We start from the raw sequence: 22,168 nt of genomic DNA on the forward strand, positions 1-22,168 counted from the left end.
AAATAATAAGGAAATAATTGGAAAAGTTTAGACGTGTAGACAAGGTTATAAGGTATAACCTTCATTTCTAATACAATTGTACAGGTCATAAAGAAGATTCCAAGAAAGAAGTTGAGGGGACCAAGGCATGACCTGTGGCAAACTAGCTATTGGTCTAAATTTAAACAGTCCACAGGTTGTGACATCACAGGTCATTCTTTAGGCCTTCCACAGCGATTGGCCTCAAGTTGGTCTCCAGAGACTTGTTGGCAAAAAGCAGAGCAGAGGGCAGGGACATGATAGAAAATAGGTGGAGAACATCAAGGAGGGACTTGACCTTTGAAGACTGCGTCATTGACCAGCAGAGACAAAAGACTTGACCAACCGTCTGCGCTAAGACAATATATTTTCTATACACTCCCCCCAAATAAAATGTATGTACCTTTAAGTGGCGAGTTGAGAGCCGCCTCCACCAAACTATCCAACAGTTGGCCATTCCCAGGCTCCTGAGCCAGTCCAGACGCAAATGCTGCCAAAGCGTCTCCATGACGACTCAGCTCTTGAAGTGCCACTCCTTCCCTCAAATAGGCCTGAAAACAAACAGACAAAAAAAAATTACTATGGATAGTACAGTCTCATATTGTTGGCCTACTTTAGTTATCTCCTGATTTTATAACATCACATGTTTACAATGGATAGCTCAGAGGTAGCATGTATTTTAAGAGATTTACAGTTCAGTAGCCACCAGACAGTGCCCTGTAAAGTTAATGCTAAGCTATTCTAATTACTTTTTTTTTAATCAAGTCAACACGAAAAAAAAAAAAAAACATTATTTTAAGTTGATTTTTTTAGATCTGCTTCGATCATTCATTGTTTTAGCACAAAGCTTGCACTGACCTAGATTATAAAGCTTGAAAAACGATTTTATGTGTAATTCAGAAGTCACTTTTTAAACAATCATTGCGATTACAAAGAGGAAAAAAAACACGTCACATTTTAGTCTTCAGACATTAAAAAAGAAAGTCAAGAAAAGGCAATTACTTCAAACACAAGTAAACTTGAAACTGGCAATTACGGAGGGGCATTGAAGACGACGGGATACAGGGACCCACTCGAGAGATGCCTTCGTGGACAAGTGATTAGCATTTTTTTTTTCGCGTGGCGCACTCTGTTGACAATAACGTGGTCAACAACGTGACGATTGCGCTAGGCAAACTTTACAAAATAATCTGCGTTGAGAAAAAAAAAAAAAGCCTAACGGAAAGAAAATTTCGGGGTATAGAAACTCAACTGGATGATTCATGCCAGTGAGACACGGGGATGGTGGGGGGGTGGTTAGCGTCAAGTACTGGGCGAACTTGTCCGGGGATTCATGCAAAATGTCAGCAGACGATGTCCCAGCAGAAGATGTTTGCCCTTAGCTTTGCTACTTCAAGCCTCCTGAAAGCCCCTCTAGCAGCTGAGCCGCGCGTCTTGGTGTCCGACCCCGGCGAGACGGAGGAGGACTGGCAGAGGATTACGTAGTGACATAAGTTGATTGTCTAATGACAGTAAGACACCCCCCCCCCCCCGCCGTATTACGTACATCTGTATAGTGTTGAGTGACGTAAGTATCGTCTCTAGAAGATATTTGAAGCGACCAAAACTGAACCTCTAACTTCAACTTATTGAACAATAAAGGCAGAGAATGACTTCTGGGGAAACCTTTCATCACACATGTTGAAGATGAATTCATTTCAATAGACCATTGTGTATGTGTGCATTATAAGGAATGCTAGTTGGGTGTTGGCTGGTCGTTTGACAACGTAACAAGAGGGCTCAAGTTCAAATCCCGATCAAGAATTTTGAATTGGGATTTAATTCCAGATGCTTCTCCCAGATACGAGGCCGGACTTAGGCATAGGCAAACTTGGCAACTGACTAAATAACACATTTAGTTTCGAGACTTACAGCTTGTTAAAGATTTATTACATCGGTGCGCAACTGAAACGGTATGGAAATAGCGCTAGATGAATTTCAGTTCTTGTTTTAAATTTAGGTATTGATAAAGGCAGGTTTTTAAATAAATTGAGTACTTATTTCTTCTTGTTTTTTTTTTCGTTACATTTATATATATATATATATATATATTTCATAAGGGGCCACCAAATATACTTTGCCTAGGGTCTCCAATTTCCTAAGACCGGCCCTGCCTGCTCCCATGTCCACAAAAGAGAGTTGACCAGAGAGCATTGAATGTCTTAAACGTTTTGGATGTTCCTTCAGAATTCAAGATTATTCCATCCTAGCCCACACTTCTCGCGTGACGGCTCGAGGGCGAGAGGTGGGGTCGGAGGAGCGTCGGGCAGGGTTTGAAACCGGGACATCAAGACGATTATTGAATATACTAGAGGAGCATGAGGGGCTGCAATAAATGTTTGTAAAATGTTTGACATGTTTTGGATGTTCCTTCAGAGTTGAAGATAATTACTTCCTAGTCCAAGCCTCCCGCATGACGACGGGGGATGGGAGCGGGCAGGGTTTGAACCCTGGACCATCGATAAATCTGAACGACAGTCCAGCGCGCAAACCGCACGACCAGGCAGCAATTTAAAAAAATGTAAAAAAAAACAAAAAAAAAAACAAAGATTTTGAAGTCTTTAACATTATTTCTCGTGGATCAAATCTTCAAAAGTTGGTCACAAAATATTGGCCAAAAGTTATGAACACTATCATTAAAAAAAAAAGGTGACTAAAATAAGTCATGTTCCAAGTATTTCTAAGACAAAACTCCTGTAGCCAGAAACTCCATCACTTAAGAGACCCACTATAGCTAATAGCACACGTTGTTCTGCTCCATGACACTTCCATACACTTCTAACTACAGCACATTTTAGTCAGCAGCTATTTTAGGATTAAACGTCCCAAAATAAGATTCGCATTTCATTATTATAATAATTTCTAGTATTTAGATCAATCTGGCGAACATTCTGTCTTTTTATATTTCGCATCGATCTCTAAGGATTGGGTCGCGCCTAACTGTGAGCGCTTTGATCTTCCCACGATGTTCCATTAATCGCCACGGGGAAACAGGGTCTAATTATCTGAACAAATTTAGAACAAGACCTGCTATTAAGGTCACAGTAACCCTGACCCGGAGCGTTCAGGACAGAACTAGACATGGCATGACTTTTTTAATCAATATATAATCTAGTACAAAGGAAGTATACAAAAAAAAAAAAAAGGTATCAAAGTGACACTAACAAATGTTTCAAAAGGACACAAAAGTACACTAAAAAAAAATAAATTCGAGTTTTAAAATAAAATCCCCCCCAAAATAAATAAATAATAAATAAAAAAGGATGATAAAAAAAAAGTAGGCCTACTGTCCGTTATTTAGTCAGCCATGCATGTTTTTGGGCAGGTTTGGATTTTTTTTTTTTTCAGCACAGCGAACATTAGAAGAAACTAAATTAAATTTTTTCCATTTTAATTTTTTTTTCTGAACTAAGACTTGATCACTAGCGACTAATTATAGAAGTAATTATTAATGCATTGAGAAGCGTCAATTTTGGGTTACTTTCATGAAACTATCAATAGCCACAATGTCATCTCCCTACAAATGTGTAGGCCCTACATTCAAAACGTGATTCTATAATATCAAAAGGCAAGAACTGTAAAACTAAGGCCAGTGAGAACATAAGATGTTGTGTATATATACAGACAGACATATGTATAATAATCGTCTGTAATGGCAGTTAACACGAACTGCCTATTAAATATTGTTTTTAAAAAGGTGTACGAATATGTGAATACAATATGCCTTTTTAGTTGTTTTGTGTGTTTAAAAAAAACAATTGCATGTTTACGGTAAACTATTGCCAGCTGTAACACCCATGAACAGATAGGCCTATATAACGTTTATATATATTTTTAGTTCAATATATTGTGAACTAACAAAACTGTATACATTAATTATAAGCGGCTCAAACGTAGAGCAGACCTGGTAGTATATTCTATAAAAAAACTTCTGGGAGTCTTTCTTTAAAAATGATTTCACTGTATGCATATGAAGTCACAAAATGGTTCTCTCTTAAGAAGCCAAACGTTGCACCAGAGAATCTGATAATTAAAGCTCTTCGTTTTTTTTTGTTTTTTTTTTAAGTTCTAAACAGACAATCGGACAGATAGACTACACAAAACTAATAGCGCTATGCTCTAGTCAATCTTGATGTAAATTTTGTTGAACTCAAATTGTTTTACATCTACGTACCACATCATTTAAATGTTTCAGAATCTTTATTTCACTGTAGGCCTATATTATTTTTTTTTACCAAACCTTTAAAGTCTGCCTGTACAACACAAACTGCATTCATTTTAAATCTAGATGAGAATTATCCATGATTCGATTACTTTGTACTGCAAAGGTAAAAAATAAAACGAGACAAGGATAAAAAAAAAAGGGGGTGGGGGTGGGGACGAGAGCCTATTAGTGTGGACTCAAATCTTCAGTGGAAGGGACACAACCCAGCATGTACTAGCTAATCGCTCAATGAAAGAAGGATAACTTGGTTCATGCAATCTGAGCCAACAGAGCAGACGTGTGCTAAGAACGTTAATTCACATCTTTTTTTTTTCTTCTTCTACAAAACTACACGTGACAAGAAACAAGCTCTTTTTCATTCACTTTGATTGACAGGAAAAAAAAAGGATTATAATTAAAAAGATAAAATATAGAAATGTAGAGAACTGGCTGCTCAGGGAACCACCCGGTACAATATTGATAATAAAGCAGTAGCGTAACTATGATTACGTCAGTGGTGCGTAGCGCAACGAGCGACACCTATTAGAGGGTGACTCAAAAGTGGAGGGAAAAAATGCTTGTTTTTTTTTAGAAAAAGAAACGGTTTCTATTTTATTTTAAATCCGACATGTTTTAACAATTAACAACTATTGTAATAATATTATTTAAAAAAAAAACGAAATGTTTTTAAAAGAAGAGACCTATGTTTTATAATCGTATACCAATCAATGAATGTATTTTCAACTCTCCGTAAGATCAAATCAACGATAGATTTTATTGGGAACATTTCTTTAAAGGGGGACATGTGGTCAAAGTGAGTGACACTAGCGATGTCTCCGATAATGAGGAGGATGAAACAGAAATTATTAAATATACAAATACTTTTTAAAATCTCTCTGATATTGAGAGAAATAATCAATTATTTTGAATTAATCATGTAATTCATTTTTAATTACTCAAAATGTAACAACAAACTTGCAACATCATCTAGGTTTGTTGTCCAAAAAAAGAGAGCAATATTAGAATTTGTCAAGTCAGTGTAGATGTATTTTGTCATCTTATTAGTAATATTTTTGTCGAATTTTTTAACGAACAACCTAATTCAATACATAATTGTGATTATTGTCACGTGTCACCCGTCACCGATTTATCCCAGTTTCCCTATATAAAACAACAATAATTGATGACGACTAATTGATTCACTATTTAGTTAACTTTTGTTATTGGTTCCTATGTTGTCATCAACTCTAAATAATTGAACAAAGTTTCAACTTGATCTGAGACTGGGAACTGGGAGAAAGAACGTGTAAAAGACTTTGACCAGACTTGATATCAGCTCGGGGTGAACGCGTCTTCCTGAGAACATACATGACCAAGTCCGGCTATTTTCCGTGGCCGTTGTCTTACAGGTGTGTTGATTGGCCAGTATAAGACCCACCGCGTTTACTTTGCCCTGTCCAGCCCAGGTACCTAGTCAACTAAAAGGGCCTCGGGCGACTCAAATGATTTCAGTTCCCCAGACCTAATCAAGTCCTCAGAGTACTTTCCCCCCATTTTTTAAACCTTCGAGGTGAACTACACTCGCCTCTCCCCTTCCTTTTTCCGCCATACACATATCTTATTGAGTGGCCGCGACAAGATGCATTCAAAATAGAAAATGTTTAGGTCAGTGTGGAAAGAAAAAGAGTAAGTGAGGGAAACAGGTGGAGGGGGGGGGGGCAGGTGACAAGGAGAGAGAGAGAGAGGCAGAGATAGAGAGACAAGGAAAGAGACACAGCAGAGAGAGAGAGAGAGAGAGCGAGAGACAGGAAAGGCATACACCCAGAAAGACACAGAGAAAGAAAGAGACAGGAAGAGAGACGGAGAAGCAGTCTTAATAGAAATAAAAAAGATTGTGTGTGTGTGTGTGTGTGTACGTTGTACTACGCTAATCTTTTTTAATTCAAGACTTTCGTTTTAATTACACACACGCACACTCATGTACACGATAACATACGCACATACACAAGCGTCCCATAACCTTTAGAGTGGTTATTAGATGCCTAGCAGTAATCAACTTAAGATCTAGATAAATTAACATCAATATACGATATCGATCAGTGCCACTACATCCTCGTGACTTAATCACTTCGTTTGGGTTTTAACTCTTTCTCTCCGTAATTATTTACCACATTCTAGTGGACTCAACGTTGGTATCGTCATTTAGGAGAGAAAGAGTTATAAAGGACAGAACCAGCGTGCCATCTTCCATCCATTGACATTTTTAAAAGTTAGGGGGAAGAACGCCTTATGAGCCAAACATGACCATGGGTCACTGTACGCGGTCAACCATTTCCCTGACACTCTATAGCACGCACTGGTGTTTATTTCTCTAAGGATGGAGCAGAAAGGGAATGCCGGAACATGGTCACGTACACAAGCTTCAGAGGATGAAAGGTGGTTTGCACTGCCAACATTGGCAGAGGGGTTTGAACTTCAGTCTTAGCATTGTCCTGACTTGACGCTACCCCTGCTTCAGTGTGTTCATTCACACCTCTGGCGACGTATCCGTGGTCCACGTTTGAAGCGTACCGTCAGAAATAAAGATAATTTCGTCCCGGCCCTAACGTCATGACGACATGTCCAAGCGCATACCACACGACCACCCAATGGTTTCAATGGTAGGGATGGACAGTTTCAAAGTGTAGCTGGAATCACAATCAAAGCAAACCCCTAACCTACATTTTATATAAAATAAAAGTTGTTTTTTTACAATACCTCTATTCAAGTCACTCCTTCATAGAGGGAGGGCGGACGCTGATATCAAAAATGGCTCTAACGATTTTCCTAGAAATTTAACAGTTGAGAATTACTAGCTCGTTGGCCAGACTGGGAAAACTCTAGTTTGACCGTTATAATTTTTCAAAGTAAAAAAAAAAAAAAAATTAAAGATACCCGACCACACAAGAATAAAAAAAATATCCAATTAGTTAATTAGCTATTGATAATTAATTTTTTTTTTTGGTATCTCGAACAAGGGAAAGAAATCGTACTTGACTGAAGTGGCGGTATAAGCTGAATTAGTCCCATTTATAAGTCGCCGCTGTAGTTTCCCAACAAACAATAGACAAATATACAATCTTCTATTTTCATAACTACCTCACTAGCAGAGTGGATAGTACGTCGTATTGAGGATGTCTGAGCCATGAATTGAATTCAGGTCGTTCCCCTGATTTTAAAAATGAATGTTACAAGCGATTACAGTAAAATTCACCCAGATATCCCTTTCTTTCTTCCCCCCTTCTTGGTCCAGACAAGTGATAGAATCATAGCGACGAGAAAGCTAAAGGCAAGAAATAGCACTAAACAAAAACAATTAGTAAAAATATTTCTAATCGCACAGGTTTATTGTTGGTCTAGATCTATTACAAATTTAATTACATAACTAATCCAAACTAATTGATACAAATACACTTCGCATAGTGACGTTTCCCCTTTCAGACATTGCGGTCTACAAGGCAGATGATGTTTAGGTCTCCTATTTCCCTGGCCAACGGTTAACTAGCATGGTGTCATGTGGCCAGCACAACGACCAACCGCCTTTCCTTTCCCCAACTTAAGTCAGGTACCCATTAGAGTTGGGTGGACTCAGGGGCGCCCTAAAAATCATGAAATTGAAAATCCCAGGACTTCAGGTTCGGAAGCCAACCAGTTAACCACTTTAAGACGCTGTGCCCTCTACACTTCCTATACGCTTTGTTTTTGTTTTTAAAATATTTTGTTTTTTTGTTTTTCGTGTTTTTTTTGTTTTATTTTGCTTGTTTGTTTTTAACGCACGTACAAAGTGTTATTAAATTTTCTTATTCAATGTGGACCTAAATAGTTTGGACATGAATAATCTTGCTACGTTGTTTGGCTAAGTTACGGCTCTATCAGCAACTCAACCAGCAATTTAGCTCAATTATCAACAGTACCCCTAATGACCAGTGTTTAGCAAATGTGTGTAACCGATCCATTTTCCGCACAGCCGTGTTCAGACTACAGAGATCTAGAAAGACCTAGTTGGTCCACTGACTTCAACAGACCGTTAAAAAAACGTACCGAGTCGATCAGCAATAGGAGCGCGTTGCTTAGTCGAGCGTTTTATTTCCATTTAAAAACCGTTTACACTATTTTCTAATGAGCCTTTTATTTGTAGTTTTTTTATGCTTTATAACACTTAAATGTCGTGAAGCATGCTAACAAAGTATTTTTTTAAAACATGCTATTAATGTCACATTTCGCAGCCCAAAACGATATTTGTAAACCATAACCCAACTTTGATCAAACTGAGTAAGGTTTTGGAGTTCTCTCCCAGCCTGCTTTCTAGGCAACGCAAAAGTTCCCCTTTCAGACCACGTGGTCTATAGGGCAGATGGATAAGGCCATCTGATTCTTAGGCCAACGGTTAACGCGCAGGGTGTATTCAGCACAACGACCAGACGCCTTTACTTTCCCCAACTTAAGTCAGTTACCCATTAGAGTTAGTTAGTCTCAGGGGAACCCTAAGAATCCCGAAATTCAAAACACCAGTCTTCACCGAGATTCAAACACAGGGCCACAGATTCGAAAGCCAAGCGCTTAACCACTCAGCCACCACTCATTCCAGGAAACGAGCGACAGGAAAATTAAGTTTTTAGATCTAAGCATGACGTTTAGGCGAACAGACGGACAGCATAAAACCAAAGGCAGCTTTTCCATTCGGCTTATCCCAAAAAAGCCTCCATAGAGATCCAACAATTTCTTTTCAGCACTGCTTCATTGCTTACTGAACATCGTAGTTTGGAGTAGAAATTTAAACCTTTAAATTTGATTGGTCTCCACTCTTCTGACACCCCCCCCCCTTCCTACTTTTATAACGCCCCCCCCCTCACCTTAAATTGTAACGTCCACTATTCAAACCTAACATACCGAAAACAACACAAAATATACCCTCCCCACTACGGCCCTAATTATATAGGCACGTCACGTCATCAAACGTTCGTTACATTCCCGTCTCAGCGGCGGTCAATATTGGCCCCTGGGGGCTCTCCCGGGTTAGTACAGCAAACAACGTGACGTAGAACACAGGTTTGTAACATCTGGACAACAGAACCAGAAACTCTTTTCGCGTGTGGCGTAGATGACCCCACCCTCCTTTTTTTTCTCCCTTTCCCCCCAGCGTCCACGTAAGGGTCGTGAAAGTTAGCCCATCAAGTTAGTTCACACAAACAGTCAACTGGAAGTCAGACTTGGTGACTTGATGACCAGGTGACTTGATGACCAAGTGACTAATTAATTGACTCAACTCTACACCAATGACTAAAAGTAAAAAAAAAGGCCCTCCTCGACCCTGAACTTCGTCTAGAGAGCCTCTGCTTGACCTACTTGTATACTAATAAAATCGAACTCGTATGTGGAAAAAAATCAATAATACGTTTAAGAAGGTCAATGAAAGTGGCGTTTTCTCACGAAGAAGAAAGATGGTCAAAAGGCGATCGTTAACTTCAAAGCCAGTTACGTAATTAACCAGCCAAGGTCATCAAGGTCGGTGTAGCAGACGATTTCAATTGGGAGAAGACAAAACATCACACCATTCTCTTGGATGTCAGTGGTCAAGACGGTCCATCAAATGGTCCCATTTGAATAGTCTGTACTAGTACAGACCCTTCCATTAGAATGAAACCAGTCTCCAGGGTGAAGTGAATAGATTAAATAATATAGGTCACCCCAACCTCGTAATAATAAACCAAAAAAGATTTGTTCCCACGTAAAATAATAAACATCTGTTGTCCCTTCTTGTATAATATGTATCAGAGAAAGACAGACACAGACACACAAACTATACAGCACAAGTAGTTGTGTTTTGTCTGTATAAGGTTTCAGACAGGCCCCCAGATCATTACGTTCTTACCCCCAAACCCCCAGCAGGACCACGGCAAGAGCTTAGGAGCTTAATATAGTCATTTACTATCGTTATAACGTCATGCGATCATGTGCTAGGAATAAGAAAATATATTTTTTTTAAATACTTTAAAAATAAAAAAAAGCTTATATTAAGCATAGTTGTACCAATTAGTTTAGATAAGTCAAGTAATTAAATTTGTAAAGATCTAGACTAACAATAAAAACATTTGTAAAAATAAAAAAAAAAAGGGGAACGACATGAATTCGAACTCATGGCTCAAGCCTTCTCAAGCCAACACAATAACCACTTTGCTAAAGGAGAGTCTATGAACATGGAAAATTGTATATATATATTGTCTTAGTGAGCATAACATGAACTTTTCATAGTGTTACAAATGAACAGTGATAGGTAGAGGTCAACGTATGACCCCGGCGAGATGACACAGCAGCTAGTGTTCCCTGGAATCTACATGTACAAACAAAGACAGGATGTGACGTGTCCACACGTGTTGTTCCAGGGGACGAACAGATCTAAGTAGGGGGACAGTTACTAATGAACAGTGACAGATAAAGGTCACTACGTGTGACCCCGACTTGATGACACTGCAGCCGATGTTTTCTGGAATCTACGTGTATAAATAAAGACAGGATGTGACGTTTCCTGACATGTTATTCCAGAGGATACTAGGAGTGTTTGTGCAACTTTGGAGAAGCGATTAGGGACTCTATATAAGCCAGAAAGTTAATGTGAAAGTCAGTCGTATGGAGTCGTGAGTGAGCTGTTACAGTCGAGACAGACTATGTAAGACGTGTGAGGCTCTGTGGAAGAGAAATGTGTACGACTCGATGCAAGTTAACTAGGGTAGAGTTAACTGGAGTGGACTACTGTCGCTAAAGTCTATACAGCGAACTACAGTGGACTTGAGCCGTTACAGTCGATACAGTCGATGTAAGACGTGTGCGGCTCTGATTCGGTAGACTTGAGTACGACTTGGTTCAGCTTTGGGAGACCTGGAGCGACACTGGGAAGTGTGTCGTTGGTCTGTTCTGTGGAATACGGCTCGAGGAAAGTTGAGAAGAGATGAATTGCAACGAAGTGAAGAGATGAATTGCAACGAAGTATAGCTAACTGTAAACTGACAGATATTGTACAGTCTTCTACGCTACATGTTACAGTAACGAATTGTTAGAGTTAATAGTCATTAAAGTTATATGAAACTGAAAGTTTAGTCGTCAAGTTCTTTGCTGTGTTTTTATTTGTGTGACAACTAATACATCTAGCCAGAAGATTCAGAAATACGTAACAATATTATGCTCACTAAGACTCAGGCGACGACTTATAAAGGGGACAAAATTCAGCTTATACCACAAAATCAGTGAAGTACAATTTCTTTTCCTTGTTCGAGATACCAAGCAAAATAATTAATTACTTTTTACCAATAACCAATTGGTTAATTTTTTTTTTATTGATTCTTGTGTTGTTATGTAAAATAAAATAAAATAAGTGAGTTGATATACGCTTTGTAAAAACAGAAATAGACCGGATGGTACAATTCAAGAACAATCACTATAGTAGGCCTACTATTTAGGGTTTGTAAATATTACAAAAGGGAGGTAACCTAAAATGGTACAGATAACTGATTCGTTGATTTGCTAGTTAGAGTTAAGACTTAACAAATAGATGTTATGTGATTCAATTAGGCTCTATAAACGTTCGTGGTAATCTTGTTGGATAATTAAAGTATTTGAATATGTATCTTAGGATTTGTTCTGTAGTTAATTTATTTGGAAGTCAGCTGTGTCACGAGAGGGCAAAGGTTCCGATTTAATTTATCGCGATGGAATCTATCACAGCAGCAAGGAATATGGGAACAACACAACTAGGCAAAGGACTGAATCTCTGTAGATAAACTAAAACAAAACTAGACATAGAGACTAGATCTATAGAGATAAAGTAAAAAACACATCTAGACATAGAGACTACATCTCTATAGGTGACGTAAAACACAACTAGACAGACACTAGATCTCTGGAAAGTAAAACAGAACTAGACATAGAGACTAGATCTCTATATGTAAAGTAAAACACAACTAGACATAGAGTCTAGATCTCTATATGTAAAGTAAAACACAACTAGACATAGAGACTAGATCTCTATATGTAAAGTAAAACAGAACTAGACATAGAGACTAGATCTCTATATGTAAAGTAAAACAGAACTAGACATAGAGACTAGATCTCTATATGTAAAGTAAAACACAACTAGACCTAGAGACCAGATCTCTATATGTAAAGTAAAACACAACTAGACCTAGAGACCAGATCTCTATATGTAAAGTAAAACACAACTAGACATAGAGACTAGATCTCTATAGATCTCTATAGATGTATGAGATGAGAGGGACACATAACTAGGAAGCGATGCATTCTGTTTCAGATTCTTTGATTCTAGAATGAAGTCAACAAAGAGTCGCCGCGTACACTGACAGTGGGACGTCAGGTGGGGATGATCCTACCTGGCCAATAAGTCAAAAGTAAACGAAAAAAAAAAAAGGGGGGGGGGAAAGCTTGAACCAGATCGCCGTCACGCCCGGGCGATCCCAATAAATCCGTTTTCAAACAAGATACAAACCCGAGGCCTTTATGAAAGCGGTGGGGAAAGTCATATGTACCAAGTCCTGTGTGTATGGATACGAGCCTGGGTAGTGGATGACTAGAGCGGCGCGAATAAGATTTAAAAAAAAAAAAAAAAAAAAATTATAAAAAAAAAGGGGGGGGGGATAAGGTACCCAGGCAAAAAAACTCTACCCCACCCCCTCCTATAAAAATTTGAAACAGTGACGTCCTCGTAAGTCGTCCGAGGCTCTGGATCTAGGTGAGGATTGAATGACGCGAATAAGTCTGGTTACACACTATGTCGTTCACTGGGTCTAGTACTTGTGTATTACTTGACTATGTCGATCTAGGTCTAGTGGTAGTGCATAACTTGACTACAAATGAGTTTTCACCTCGGTTATTATGTTTATACTTACTAGGTTTTCTGACATAAGATTTTACTAGCTAGACGTTGAAATTTGAATTTTTACTTAAAAAGTGCTTGTTTAATTTCACAGTCTAAACATATGCCCCACTTATCAGTATGTTCACGGGGCAAAAATGTGGTCATTATCATTGATTGGGGGGGGGGGGGGGGCTGTAACAGAAAAAGAAAAAAAACATGTGCGTTTACGTATAAGGTTGGGGGGGGGGGGGTTAGAATTTAATTCTATCTAATGCCAGGTAAATCATGCATTCATCTCTACTGACTAAGATACACAGTCACTGAAATCATTAACATAGTTACCGAGATGTGTTAATGGCATACCATCAAAATGCTCACGCGGCAGAGCTGTCGTCTGCACATTTTTTTTCTGGTAGGACTGTTAAGGTTGGGAAAAAAAATTGGAGGGGGGGGGGGAGGATCATTTTGATTAATGTAAAATTAATGTCGAACAATCTCAAGTTCCTGACTCCATGACTGTAAAACTAACTGCATTTGTGGGCGCAGTGAATGTGTATGAATGAACTTATATTTCAGAAGACTTGGGATACTTTTTTTTGTGTTTTACAATACCTCTATTCAAGTCACAACTTCAAAACGGCTCTAACGATGTTCCTATCAATTTGACAGTTGATGTTTATCGCTAAGAAAAGAATGACTAACTCGTTGGCCACACTGGGGAGACTCTAGTTTGACCGTTAATTTATAATGTTTCAAATTGTTTATTAAATTGAATGTTGCTTTCAGATTATTGATAGATTATCTAAGATTTGCTAATATTTTTACGAATCTAATATAGGTTCTAGATCTAGACTAGATCTTGAGAGCTCTAAATCAGAAGTTAAGATCTAGATCTAGTTCTATATAATAAAAGTACCAGCAAATAATTATATATTTACAGAATTCTAGATTTAGCTAAATGGCTAACGTGGTTGCGACATCGAGCTGACGGTGCTGAAGTATGCGTTCGATACCCGGATTGAGTAAAGATTTTACAAATATTTTCTTTTTATTTTATTTCAAGCTGTTTAATGAAGGTAGTTTTTTTTAAAATGTTTTTAATGTTTTTCTTGTTTCAAATTCAGGGGGCAAAATAAGATCAGTATTTCTGAGTAATGAATTGTTTGTTCTATTGGATCATTTATTCTCTATAGTATTATATAGATGTTTTTTAAGATCAATAGTTGTATTTGCTCAATCTATTCTATTAGAGCAATTTTTCTGTAAGATCAATCAATCTGTAAGATCATCTGTTCTATATCAATTGTTCTGTAATATCAATCATTATGTAAGATCATCTGTTCTATATCAATTGTTCTGTAACATCAATCATTCTGTAAGATCATCTGTTCTGTAAGATCAATTGTTCTACAAGATCAATTGTTCTGTAATATCAATCATTCTGTAAGATCATCTGTTCTGTAAGATCAATTGTTCTATAAGATCAATTGTTCTGTAATATCAATCATTCTGTAAGATCATCTGTTCTATATCAATTGTTCTGTAACATCAATCATTCTGTAAGATCATCTGTTCTGTAAGATCAATTATTCTGTAAGATCAATTGTTCTGTAATATCAATCATTCTGTAAGATCATCTGTTCTGTAAGATCGATTGTTCTGTAAGATCAATTGTTCTGTAATATCAATCATTCTGTAAGATCATCTGCTCTGTAAGATCAATTGTTCTGTAATATCAATCATTCTGTAAGATCATCTGTTCTGTAAGATTAATTGTTCTGTAAGATCAATTGTTCTGTAATATCAATCATTCTGTAAGATCATCTGTTCTGTAAGATCGATTGTTCTGTAAGATCAATTGTTCTGTAATATCAATCATTCTGTAAGATCATCTGTTCTGTAAGATCAATTGTTCTGTAATATCAATCATTCTGTAAGATTAATTGTTCTGTAAGATCAATTCTTCTGTAATATCAATCATTCTGTAAGATCATCTGTTCTGTAAGATCGATTGTTCTGTAAGATCAATTGTTCTGTAAGATCAATTGTTCTGTAAGATCAATTGTTCTGTAATATCAATCATTCTGTAAGATCATCTGTTCTGTAAGATCAATTGTTCTGTAAGATCAATCATTCTGTAAGATCATCTGTTCTGTAAGATCGATTGTTCTGTAAGATCAATAATTCTGTAAGTCACCAAAACATGTTCAGTTGTTAGTAAGTTCATAAAGTACAACACAACTAGGATTTGTCCCATGTCCCAATACGATTTGACTTTTAAAACAATGTCTTTCATAAGCGATTAATGCATACAATAAACCTAGCTGAAGATGCGATGTAGAAAAAGATTGTATTGTTATCACATGCCCGCTCACACATTATAGACCTACAGTTCAAGAAAAAAAAAAACTTACCTTTCGGTTGCCGTGTTTAAGTTTTGTATGGTAAGACCATTTCATCATGATACTCCAATTCTCAGGGCATGAATTCACACTTATCTGATGCACGGCCCCATCATTTCATCAGAAAGTGAATTTCTCACGAAGAAGGTATCGACATATTTTGTTTACCGGCACAACACTGACTTATTAGGCGACATGCCTCTGTTTGTTTAAAACGCCAAATGACGTCATCGTAATAAGCGTAAAACAAATCAACTCATAAGCTACTTTCAGACTGTGTGCTTCTTAGAGTCATAGCACTGTTGCCGAAGAGAAGTGAGCACGGCCAGTTCCACATAGACCAGCTCTCAATGAATTTAGCACATAATCTGTACATTTCCATCAGTGATGTCGTTAGGTCAATTGTAAGTAAACAACCTCAGCGTTGGCGCAGTGTCCGGTTGGCACGCACTACTACTGGCGTAATGATTTAATAACACAACAGTCATCAAGTGGACAACACATTAGTGACATAAACATCCAGCGGTCTTGATTGTACATCCAAATTACACCGCATATGTTTCTGTTTTGTCTGTGTAAGGCTTCAGTTTGCAGTCATGAATTAAAGTATTTGAATTTCTATTCTTGGATTTGTTCTGTGCTTAATTTCGAAGTCATCTGACATACAAATCGCTTTTAATATCGCGACTGAATCGATCGTCACAGGCCTATATATTCTATCAAAGTTAAAGTAGACAACATAACCATAAGAAGTACTACGAGCATCAAACGGTCATCAGGCTATCAATGTCGAAGTGGACACATGACTAACATATAAAGAAAACAGTGGTCCATCAGAGTTTCATATCAACTAAAATTCATTAGTCATTTTTTAGCGGACTCCGAAAGGGGAAAAGACGCTATTAGTTTTGTGTGGCCTGTCTGTCCGTCCGTCACATTTACATCTCAGAAACAAGAAGAGAAAATGAAAATCGGACATTTTAGATCATTCAAAGTTATGATGCAACGGCTACTTTTTTCTTTTCCGAAAGTAAACCATCTAATTTTTAAAATTATATATGCAACCAGATTTTTCAAAAAATGACATAACTTTCAAATGAAAAACTTCAGGGGAGGTAAGTCTTGTAAAAAGGTCACAGACTGATTCATTAATAACTCAAGCTTCATTCATAGATTCGCGCATAGGGACAAAATATTTGCATCTAAGATCACAATGGAAAAGTATCAATGGATCATTTTAAAATAGATTTTCCATTTACTAACTAACTCATGGAATACAATACTGATTCAAATGTTGTTTTTAAAATAATTTTAATACGAACTTCGTTTCAATTGTAAGTTTAAAAAAAACAACAAAAAACGAACTACTTTTATAGCGCGCAGTTTTCACATATCCTCATTAGGCTATACATTTGACAACAATCTAAATTACAATAAATAGAGGCCAGACTTAATTGTATTAAACAATTTGAACAAAATTTACATTTATAATCCATTAAGAAAATAGTTTATCTTCTGATAGCTTAGGGATGCAGATTTATTTATTATGCAAACAGCAGTCTCACACCAAGAAGTGAATGTGATGCGAACAGCATAAGTGCACTATAACCCAGTAGTAGGCCTACTAATCCTGATCATAATATTGACCTAGATCTAGCTCTAGTAGATCTAGATTCTATTTCTAGATTTCTAGATCTAGTCTAGATTAGGCTATAGATTTAGTGTTCTGGATCTGTATCTACAGTCTATTTAGTCTAGACCTAAACCTAGTCTAGATCTATTATAGCTTCTAGACCTAATCTAGATTCGAGATCTAGATTTTAGATCGAGATCTAGATAAATTTAAATCTAGATTTAGATCTAGTTTAGATCAAGAGTCTAGATCCATATCTAAACTATAGTTCTAGTTCTAGCCTAGATTCCAATTTTACCTCTAGTCTGAATTATAGTTCTAGATTTTAGCTCTATATTCTAGTTTTAGTTCTATCTAGATCTACATCAAGAACTAGTCTAGAGATCTAGTCTAGATGTAGATCTAGATTCTAGACTATATATATATATATATCATATCTAGAACTAGTCAAGGAATCTAGATCTTGTCTAGATCTAGATTGTATATATATTCTATATTCTGGATCTAGTCTTGACTTATTATGTAAATAGAGCGATTATGATGAGGATTAGTAAGCCTACTGGTGAGTAATAGAGTATTAGCATATGCTGACGGATTTGTGGTGGCGAGAAAGAGTGCAGGATTCAATCATCGCAACTTGAGACCTCGTCATTATGTAATACATTGTTTAGTGGGAGTGTGTCTCTGAGTGTATCTTAGAGAGAGTGAGAGAGAGAGAGAGAAGAGCGGGGCGGGGGGAGAAAGAGTGATAGTGAAATTATGTGTGTGTATTTACAACGGGGCCAGGCCAGACAGTTTAAACTGGACTCTCCAAAATGTTACATCAACATGTACATCAACCAGAACAAGTCTCCCCCTCCCCCTCCCCCACCGAGCCAGACTCACGTTTCAGTGGTTCAAACATGTGCTACAGGTTGGCAGCTCGAGAGAAGGCAGGTTTGAAAGAAGTGAACCAAAGTAAATAAAACAAAGGGGAAAAAAAGTACATTTTGGAGAGGGGAAATTAGAACACACACACACAAAGAAAGAAAAAAAGGAAGAATACATGAAGGGGAAAAAAAAGAAAGAATATCTTTTGGAAAAGAGAAAAAAAAAAGTCACGTGTACAAAGCTAATGGAATGGCCAGACATATTTGAACGTAACGGAACTAAACAAACATTTCAACAACTGACCACTAACAACAGATGGCGACCACTACATGCCGCTGTCTAAAAAGATTCCAGTTTATTTGATCTTGACCTCTGGTGACGAGACTCCAGGGAGACAGCAGAAACCTACAGCAGCAGCACTGGGGTAGGATTTATTGAAATCAAGCATTTAGCCACATCACCATAAGGTCACATCAACATTGAGTCACATCAACATTGAGTCACATCAAGTTACATCTACATACAGTCCGATCAACATAAGGTCACATCAAGTTACATCTACATACAGTCCGATCAACATAAGGTCACATCAAGTTACATCTACATACAGTCCGATCAACATAAGGTCACATCAAGTCACATCTACATACAGTCCGATCAACATAAGGTCACATCAAGTTACATCTACATACAGTCCGATCAACATAACGTCACATCAAGTTACATCTACATACAGTCCGATCAACATAAGGTCACATCAAGTCACATCTACATACAGTCCGATCAACATAAGGTCACATCAAGTTACATCTACATACAGTCCGATCAACATAAGGTCACATCAAGTCACATCTACATACAGTCCTATCAACATAAGGTCACATCGACATTGAGTCACATAAAGTCACATCTACATACAGTCCGATCAACATAAAGTCTTATCAACATCAAGTCACATCAACATCAAGTCACTTCAACATAAGGTCACATCTACATTGAGTCACATCTACATGCAGTCCCATCAACATAAGGTCACATCTACATTTAGTGACATCTACATAAATTTTGCAAGCAGATAAGAGAACTCGTACAAACAAGGTAGAGAGGAAAGAGTTAAAATCAAATTAAGGTAGAGGAAAGAGTTAAAATCAAATTAAAGCACAGCGTTTCAAGAATGACAGATGCCAGGCTGAAGAAGAGAGGAGAAAAAAAAAACACCGAGACATTGTTTTGTGATGTCGGTATACTCTCCTGGAAGTACCCCACATCACAGGGTACCCAAAGAGATTTAAAAACACACCAACTAGCAGAGACATTGTTTTGTCTCCCCACATCACAAGGTACCAAAAGAAAAAAACACACCAACTAGCAGAGACATTGTTTTGTCTCCCCACATCACAGGGTACCCAGAGGAGGCGGGTAGGGGGTGAGGAGACGTACGTGATTGCGCCCGGTATCAAACTGTCAACACGGACTTCCTTCCTTAAAGATCCCGACGACTATCTGAAAGAGCCCTCACGGTCCAACACTCGGCACTTCCTCCTCAAACATGCAATCTATAGTCACAACCCACCCACACACACACCTCCTTCCTCTAAGCAATGAACGCGTGTGAACGAGTCCCTCCCTACTTTAGAATCGAATGGATGACTTCATTGATCGAGACAATGGGCAAATCAATGAAAACTTCTGAACGTTCATTAAGTTAAAGTAGTTAAAACAAAACAAAAAACTCTTCTGCAGACATTATCAATGAATTGATTGATTTCAGAAAATGTTCTTGGCATAATGAATTTAGTTCGGGTGGAGGGGGGGGGGGGGTCTGCCTCTCTACAAACACAATTAATTATTTGTAATATTAATTACCACATTTTTAAAAATTGAGCTAAATACGCCATAACACTAATGTTCACGCTGAAAATATTCCTTTCTTCACAGGCCATGACAAGATGAGCTGGTACTTGAGTTGGGAAGTTTTATATATTACCGGCAATGTATTTGATACACATTCTATAGAATGCCTAAAGATTTCAAGCAAAGTAGGCAATGATTTGTCCATTTCTCACTTTGCCTAGTAATTGATAAATGATAAACTGATGCCAAAAGTCACTTCGTCTCACAAATACATGATAAACATTAGAGTTAATGGTTCATTTTCAACATTTTTCTATTAACACTTTATAGACCTAGTTTTGATCTTGGTTATACTTTCTATCTTCTTAAGTAAAACCCTTTGTCTCTTTGTTGTCCTTCTATGATTTTGAAGGTGTCTGGTAAGCCCTCGTGGGTTTCGCAGCGTTTTTTTTCTTTCATAACATAAGTTTAAAAAGCATAAACAGAGGAAGGGTTGGGAAATGCAATAAAAACGCGTAGTCGACCTTTTTTTTTTCACTTGCATTATCGACAATTTATTAAATTACCTTTTCATTATCGGCCTTTTAATTAAGACAACTGATAGGAACAATATTTAATTTATTTTTATTTTCGTATTTGGGAAAAAACTAACGAAACTATTTTAAAATAATGATTAGCCTGCAATTACTTTGATCCGCAGTTGCTGTTGCCTGTAGACAGTTTTACCCGCTCACTATGCAAAATGTTTTTGCATCTTTTAATTAGAATTTCGGGATCTCCAGGACCACTTCTGAGTCCACAAGCTCTAATGGGCACCTGTCATTAGCTTTTGCCTAGGTGTTCTATAGATTGTATAGATCTACGTCAGGCAAAGTAGAAGATGGTTTATTTAGAAAGATATTGCCAAAATATTGTATAAAGAAAAAAAGACAAAAAAAAATGAACAACGCAATGTCTGAAGAACTGACAAATGAATTTTCTCTCTTTGGACAAAGCTGATCGCCCATTGAGACGCAAGTATTACAATCTCATTGAGACGCAAGTATTACAATCTCATTGAGACGCAAGTATTACAATCTCATTGAGACGCAAGTATTACAATCTCATTGAGACGCAAGTATTACAATCTCATTGAGACGCAAGTATTACAATCTCATGTTTTATTCAAAGACATTTGTTTGGCTCAACGAAAAAACAACAAACAAATAAATAAAAATTGGAGTGTGTGTATGCTAGGATAAAAAATGGGTCGCGTTCCATACATTGGCTAATAAAATACACACCCAGACACACACCTAGAGCGGCGACCTTAGAGTGCTAAGTTGAAAGAGTTAAACACTTGACTGCGCCATTACTTTCCGTAACACACGGGTAGGTTTCAATGAAGTGAAGTCTATAGGACATAAAGCCGAGATCAACTCTAAGCAAGGAACTACCCTTTTTTTTTTTTGAATGACATTGTGTACATCGTTATAACGAACTTAGTTACTGACTAAACTACCCCCCTCCCTCAAACCGAATACATGGCCCAGTTTTTGTCTTTTCAACGAGCTTTTTACTTAACAGTAGTTCCTCTTGCGCCTCTTGGAAAATGTCTCCACAGAGATCAGTCACTAGTGACACCTTCAGTTCCATCCCAGCTGTTGGCCTGGACTTCACCCATTATAAAGATATTCGATCTTGTCAAAATGATGTGTTAAGTTAGTTCATAACTTCCATACATTTGTTTTGTTCAATACCGGCACCACTGCAGCGCAGAATCCTCATTGAGATTCCTTTCACTCAAGCAACCCATCTCATCGTAAAGTCTGATGGAATGTCTGGCCAACATTTTGTTTTTTCTTCGCTTTAATTTTATATACATATAAATTATAAAGAGAGACAGACAGACAGAGAGACAGACAGACAAAAAGACAGAGAAAGACGGATAGACAGATAGACGGACGAACTGACAGACAGACAGACAGACAGACAGATAGATAGATAGATAGATAGATAGATAGATAGATAGATAGATAGATAGATAGATAGATAGATAGATAGATAGATAGATAGATAGACTATTTGAGATGTTCACCAATGAAGACACATCTATAAATCTAACGCTATTCCGTCCCGAACGTTCACAACGATAGATTTAATGGACAGTATTTGTATGTTGTAAGTAAAACAAGAGCTGGTGAAGTGATTAGTACATTAAGTGAGGGGAAAAACAACTCTAGTACATGTCTAATCAGCACATT

The 22,168-nt window shown here is 37.5% G+C and overlaps 1 protein-coding gene across 11 annotated transcripts in view; it reads right to left on the reverse strand.

The window, feature by feature from the left end:
- Nucleotides 1-22,168, reverse strand: part of LOC106056144 (tetratricopeptide repeat protein 28-like) — an 88,261-nt gene that overhangs the window by 21,507 nt on the left and 44,586 nt on the right. For 8 of the 11 annotated variants that reach the window (XM_056005993.1, XM_056005991.1, XM_056005992.1 and 5 more), the window contains exon 5: nucleotides 422-569. In XM_056005993.1, coding sequence (XP_055861968.1) covers nucleotides 422-569 — 148 coding nt within the window. Of the gene's footprint in view, nucleotides 1-421; nucleotides 570-15,580; nucleotides 16,285-22,168 lie in introns of all 11 variants that reach the window. The other 3 variants (XM_056005998.1, XM_056005997.1, XM_056005996.1) reach the window with 1 other exon arrangement.

The sequence above is a fragment of the Biomphalaria glabrata genome, chromosome 12 (assembly GCF_947242115.1).
Source record: "Biomphalaria glabrata chromosome 12, xgBioGlab47.1, whole genome shotgun sequence".
NCBI lineage: Eukaryota > Metazoa > Mollusca > Gastropoda > Planorbidae > Biomphalaria > Biomphalaria glabrata.